Source organism: Bos grunniens, chromosome 6 (assembly GCF_055505025.1).
Source record: "Bos grunniens cultivar Pamir isolate PY7600 chromosome 6, Bosgru_T2T1.0, whole genome shotgun sequence".
In the NCBI taxonomy this organism is placed as follows: domain Eukaryota; kingdom Metazoa; phylum Chordata; class Mammalia; order Artiodactyla; family Bovidae; genus Bos; species Bos grunniens.
The window spans coordinates 26,948,921-26,955,740 of NC_141170.1; the positions used below are offsets into that span (position 1 = coordinate 26,948,921).

General features: G+C 43.3%; 1 protein-coding gene across 1 annotated transcript in view; it reads left to right on the plus strand.

Moving 5' to 3' along the window:
* PPEF2 (protein phosphatase with EF-hand domain 2) overlaps nt 1-6,820 on the plus strand; it is a 58,864-nt gene that overhangs the window by 28,743 nt on the left and 23,301 nt on the right. Inside the window, exons 5-12 of the mRNA XM_086405346.1 lie at nt 344-471; nt 610-667; nt 1,613-1,788; nt 3,098-3,212; nt 4,466-4,512; nt 5,014-5,180; nt 5,731-5,767; nt 5,850-5,999. Of these exons, the coding sequence (XP_086261472.1) occupies nt 344-471; nt 610-667; nt 1,613-1,788; nt 3,098-3,212; nt 4,466-4,512; nt 5,014-5,180; nt 5,731-5,767; nt 5,850-5,999 (878 nt within the window). The remainder of the gene's footprint in view (nt 1-343; nt 472-609; nt 668-1,612; nt 1,789-3,097; nt 3,213-4,465; nt 4,513-5,013; nt 5,181-5,730; nt 5,768-5,849; nt 6,000-6,820) is intronic.

The following is a 6,820-nucleotide window of genomic DNA, read 5'->3' on the forward strand; positions in this document are numbered from 1 at the left end:
TATCTGCATCTTCCCACTCTTCAAGTATACTGCAACCTTGCAGCCTCTCCAGTTTACATGTCCTTCTCAGAATCCAAGCTTTCCACCTCTACATGTATAAATGTTTTCATTAAACAGTGGGAATTCCAATAACCCTCCATGACATGAGTGTAACAGGTAAGACTGGAGGAGGGATGGGGGCCGGAAGGGGGACTCGGGCTCCCTGGCCATCAGTGGGGTAAATCCTTCCTATTTGATGGCAAAATGTAGTGCTTTCCCCCCATCTTGCCTCCTGCCACCCTCAGCTTCCCGCTAGGCCCCAGGAGTCCCATCTCACAAACTGGCTTTTCCATCTGTGTCACAGCCTTCAGGGCAGCAGCCCTGATCCAGAGGTGGTACCGACGCTACGTGGCCCGCCTGGAGATGAGGCGGCGCTGCACCTGGAGCATCTTCCAGTCCATCGAGTATGCCGGGCAGCAAGACCAGGTCAAGGTGTGCCGGAATGTGGGACGGGACCACCTCCAGCTCTGCCCCTCAGCCCCCCGGGCAGCAAGCCCCAGGGGCCTGGAAGGATCACTCCTGGGTTCCCCTTCTGTCTCTAAAGCCATAATTGCTTGGGTTTCTCTGCAGCTCCACAATTTCTTCAGCTACCTTGTGGATCACTTCACCCCCAGCAGTCACAATGAGAGTGAGTATGAAATGCCGCCCGGCGGGTCCTCAGGTCTGAGGGTCAGAGATATCAGGGTGAGGCCGGGGGTGCACGGGGAGTGAGAATGTGAATCTAGTGACGGCCAGGGAATAAGCGAGGAAGTTCTCCTGGAAGCGGACCTGGAGACAAGAGTTTGAGCACAAGGAGTTTATTTGGTAAATACAGGAAGCACTGGGAGGTGGAGGAGGGGCTCAGGAAAGGGGAGGCACACAGTGAAGGAGTGGGGAGCTAAACCGGCAGTTTGTCCCGGAAATAACGCAAAACACAGCCCAGGAAGCCTCCAGCCTGAAGGCAGCAGGAACTGGAGTCTGTGTCAACTCCTGAGAGTCACTGGTGGGAGCTGCTGGGAGGGGCGGATGGGAGGGGTCATTCACGAGCATCCGGCCTGTCTGCAGATCCTGGGGAAGCCCTCAGGCAGCAATGCTGGCGCGGCCTTTGGAAATCAATTGCCGGAGAGTCTGAGGCATCTGCCGTACTAAGTACCCCAGAAATGCCTGTGAACTTCCACTTAAAATTTTCTTTTAAGAAAATTAAATGTGCATTAATTTTTTTTAAACACCATCCTTGTAGAGAAGGGGGACAAAAAGAAGCAAATGTAGAAAAATATGGGAAACGTATTGAAAATATGTTCATTTCCCCAGTACCCCTTTCCTCCTGCTTACCAACCTAAGCCCCTAAATCCCTGTACTTTCTAAGTCAGTCTCTTAAAATAAAAGTCAAATGGCTTTGACATGATAACATAACCTTTGTCCTGCCCATCCTAGAGTCTCATGACCTCGCCTTCTACGTTCTCCTCCCCTGCGTTGGCGCCCTTGCCCAACCGGCCACGTCCCCTCCAGTACGGTCCAGGGAACGGGCTCTGTATTGCCTGAGTCTGAGGGCCTGCTCTAAGCCTGTCCACCCGTCCACCCTTTCTGTGCCTAGGGGACTTCCTGAACTGCATGTTCACTGAGGAGCGATCCCCCCAGGCCTCCGAAACGCAGAACTGCGGTGACTACGACTCCATCGAGGTACCGGACAGTTACACAGGGCCACGCCTCTCCTTCCCACTCCTTCCTGACCATGCAACTGCCCTGGTGGAAGCTTTCAGACGAAAACAAGTAAGCTCACGCCAGGGTCCTGGGTCACCAGCAATCCCACGTAAAGTGTAGCAGCAGAGTAGACACAATGCAAAAGGAATGGCCCTGGATTTAGGGTGTTCATGTCAGGGATCCACCAGAGAGAGCCACTCGCCCTTTTCTTAGCCAGGACCTTGTGGTTGATCAGCCGGGTTTTATATATTGAAAACCCCTCCTCCTAATCATGTAATTTCTTTGTTCATTCATCTCACAGATATTGAGCACTGCCATGGGCAGGCACTGTTGCAGATACTGCACTGAACAGTGAACAAAACAGACACAAATCTCTGCCTGCAGAGGGGTAACATTTTAGTGGGGAGACATAATAAATAACAAATTAGTAATATATGTATAATATATATACATTTTATATATATATATATATAATATGTAATATATTAGGTGATAGAGCTATGTCAGAGCAAAAGCTAAGTTCCCGGTGGGAGAGATGGCACTTTTACAGAGTGATCTGGGAAGGCATTACTGAAAAGGTGATTTCTGAGCAAGGGTCGAACATGGTGAGGGAGTGTGCCACGTGTACATCTGGGGAAAGAGTTCTAGGTGGAGGGAATAGATGGAAAGACCCTGGGCAAGACCTCACCTGGACTGCTCCAGGACATCAGCAAGGCCACTGGGGCTGGAGAGGAGGGAACCAGGAAACAAGTGTCAGAAGATGGAGATAGAGGGGTAAGTAGGGTAGACTCAGTCTTCTGAAGGAGATGGGGAAACCATGAGCACAGAAATGGTATAATCCAGCTTTCTTTTTAAAATAGTCATACTGTTTGATGAACAGAGTGTAGGGAGCAAGGGCTGAAACAGGGAGGTGGGTCAAGAGACTACTGTAATATAGTCCAAGCTTGAAACCCGGGCGGTAGAGGTAGTGAGAAGTGGCCAGATTCCAGCTCTTAGGCCAGATTCCAATCCTTCCCCTTATTTCACATTAAGATAATTCACTGCAGAAGATGGGATGATTTTCCCAGTAATGTCAGGATCACTGATACCATCAGTGTATATGCACTTCTTCATAAAACAATCATATGTTTCTCCCTAGCTAAAGGCAAGGAAAGGGTTACACAGGGTAGGAAAGAAGAGGACATTGGTTCAGTATTTGAAGGATGATAAAAACGTGAACAAGGACAGAGGATGAGTGAAAAAGAAACCATCTGTGCATAGGTCCCAGGAGCAGTTTACTAGGGTCACTTAACGTGGTCTTGGGGTCATTCAGTGGTAAATTCGTCTTCCTTCATGAATATGTGTTGCTTTGTCCCCTCCCTGCTCTTCTTCCTAGTAGAGGCTCCACGCTCGCTATGTCTTGAATCTTTTGCATGAAGCCAGGAAACACCTGGTACAACTGCCAAACATCAACCGGGTCTCCACTTGTTACAGCGAGGAAATCACAGTGTGTGGTAAGAGCCAGTCAGAAGTGGCTTTATGTGCTGGACATGAACCAGAAAATTCTGCCTGTTGTGGGGAAGAGAAGGGAGGGCTAGAGGGGTCCTGATGGCCACGTGGGCAGGCCAGCTTCATGCCTTCACACTGAATATATTTACATATTTATTCCACAATTACTTAAACTGGGGGTGGGGAGGGCAGGTGCCATGAAGGAGAACTGTAGGCCAGAGGGCCCAGCCTCTTCTTGATTTTTCCAAGAGATTCAGATTTGGCCCCAAACTCATGCTGTCCATTCAGAACACAATTCCAGCAAGTAACTAGACCTTCGCTTGTTAGAAGACAGTTTATTTATTGTACCTGAACAGGTCTGAATGCCTAGCAAATGATTCCTTCTGTCTACATTTCCTCTTAGAGAGAAATCCTGTTAATGACAACTTTCTCCATCTCCTTATATGATCAGTGATGTTTTAATACCCATTATAGGGGAGACTAGATCACACAGGGGCTGTAAACCAGCACTTCCAGGGCCACACGCAGCCTGCGATGTCTGCTTCAAAACGTTCTGAAATTTCTAGTTTCCAGCGTTTGAAAGTTGGGAGGATTTCATGTTAAAATCTAGATTTCCAACTTCTTGAAAAATCTTGTAACACTGACCCACATAAGTGAGTACCAGCTTCTTACTTTAAGATGGGGCAGAAATCTCTCCAGTTCTCATCCAGGCTTTCAGCCCTACACCATTCTGTCCCATTTCTGCTTTAGTAAAAATATATCATTTACTGTTTGTGATAATCATACAGAAGAAATAGCATGCTTTCTGCTTTCAATATTAACTAACCTTGCAACAGGGAAGCTAATATTTTGTTGTTTAGTCATTAAGTCATGTCTGACTTTTTCTGACCCATGGGACTATATAGCCCACCAGGATCCTCTGTACATGAAATTTCCGGGCAAGAATACTTGAGTGAGTAGCCATTTGCTTCTCCAGGGGATCTTCCCAACCCATGGATCAAACCCACGTCTTCTGCACTGCCAGGTGGATTCTTTACCACTTAACCACCTAGGAAGCAGCTAATTATTTGTCCCTGTCTTATATATGGAAAAATGAGTGACCATAAGTTTATCATGTTTTCCTGGGTATTTTCATTTAAATTGAGTTACAACTGACATAATATTGCATTAGTGTTAGGTATACAATGAGTATTTTTTTATAGTAAAAATTAGAAACAATGGTGTAGATCATTCAAAACTGATATTTTTTCTTTGTTAGGAGATTTACATGGCCAGTTGGATGACTTAATATTTATATTTTATAAGGTATGAACCCTCAAATTATGTTCCTGTCTTGTTCTGAGGTTTAATTTAGAAGTTCACATACAGTATCTATTAAAAAATGCTTAAGTATTACTTGTATTTTAAAATATTTTAGAGTAATAATTGCTACTTTGTAGCAAATGCAGAATGTAAAAATGATTATTGTATTATATTATAGTGTATTTTTGTAGACTGTTTAAAAAACAGAAAATCTATGGTTAATAAAATCATTATTTGGAAAAAGAAAATCAAGTACTAAATAGAGAAAATTATTTATTATCAAAGCAACTGAAAGCTATTTACATACCTATTTTTAGTTACCAAATGCTCTGTATAGTGATAACTATTCCACTAAGAGGAAATGTAGACGGAAGGAATCATTTGCTAGGCATTTAGACCTGTTCAGGTACAGCACTGGCTTTCAGGCCTGATGTGACTGTCAGATGCACAATGGCTTGACCCGATTTCCTATGTTTCTTCTTGGACTTGACTCTCGTTTGGAAGAACGGCCTCCCATCACCAGAGCGGGCCTATGTGTTCAATGGCGACTTTGTGGACCGAGGGAAGGATTCAGTCGAGATCCTAATGGTTCTGTTTGCCTTCATGTTGGTTTACCCAAAAGAGTTCCATCTTAACCGAGGAAACCATGAGGACCATATTGTGAACTTACGGTACAAACCAAAACACGCTTGGGGATTTGGTCTTTACTGATTGCGACTGTGAAGTTATTTTTCCAGAGCTTCTTCTTTGTTAGATGCATTTTTAAAGCAGTCTTCAAGTTTATAAAGTGGAATACACAATATATACCATTTTAAAAGATTTTCTTAAAAGTTTACACATTATCCTACTATTCTAATAAAACTATTACATTTGTTTTCACATGGCCAAACACTTTAATCATACAAACAGTAAGAGTTCACTATAGAAAAAGTACAAAATATAGATAAGCAAAAGAAAATTAAAGTATCCCATATTTCTACCCACAGATAATATTATAATTTTAAAGAGTTGGCAATTATTTTGCAATATTTTTTCTCTATATATTTTTTAAATTTATTTTTGATTGGAGGATAATTGCTTTATTATATTTTGTTGGTTCCTCCTATACATCAACATGAATCAGCCATAGGTATACATATAGAATATGCATTTTTATAAGAATGTAACTGTGCCATACATAATATCGCTAAATTTAATATCTGTTTCTGCTTCTAACTCTAGATATGGTTTTACCAAGGAAGTGATGCATAAATATAAGGTACGCAGCTCTTAAAAGCAAAAGTTTCTCTCAGTGCAGATAAATCAAGTGCATTATTTAAAACTTAGTATCATGTTTTCAGATACACGGCAAGAAAATACTAAAACTACTGCAAGATGTGTTCTGCTGGCTTCCACTGGCCACTCTGGTTGATGAGAAAGTCCTGATTCTTCACGGTGGAGTGTCAGACAGGACTGACTTGGAGCTCTTGGCTAAACTAGACAGGCACAAGGTACTGACTGAGCACTAAACTAATGTGGATTTCTGTATAATGCCAGGCGTCGCTGCCAACGAATGTAAAACAGATGTCATCTTGACTCCATGCTGACTCCAGCTGACTGATAAGGGCTAAGAGAATCCATTAAATCTTTGAACAGAGGATTGGGAATCCACTGCTGGAGCAGGTGTGCTGTGATCCATTCACATTTGCCATGGATGACAGTGGGGAATGGGAGCTACTGCCATCTGTCGAAAGCCTCGAGTCCTAACCACTGGACCTGCCAGGGAACTCCCTAGAACTTTGCTTTCTAATTTTCCACTTCCAAAATGAAACAGAAAAAATAGAAACTACTGGGGTATAAGGTATTCTGTTTTTTAAATTTCCCCTCCTCCTGCTTGTTTTTGTTAAGTTCCTTTAGGACAAGTATTGATACCATCTCTGGTTATTTTGTATTTCTGCTAGCACTTTCCTTGCATATAGTAAGTGCTTAAAACATGGTTGTTGAGTTTAACTGCAGGGATTGAGACCCTGCAAGCTGTGCAGTGCAGCCAAAAAAAGCAGCAATGATTCTGTTTTCTTTTAATCATAGACTCTTACCCTTGAATCGTATATTATAGCCTCTCTCCTCCAACTGCCCATCCACACAGGAATGAATCCCTGCTATGACATCCTTGAGCAGTTCCAAAAACAGAGAACTCATTTACATAAGCCAGTCTACTCTGGGCAACTCTAATTGATGTAGAGTAAGTTCTATATATATGAACGAATTTGGTTCTAAGAACACATTCATAAGTCCAGTTTGTCCCAAATTACCCTAGGTTCCCAACATAATC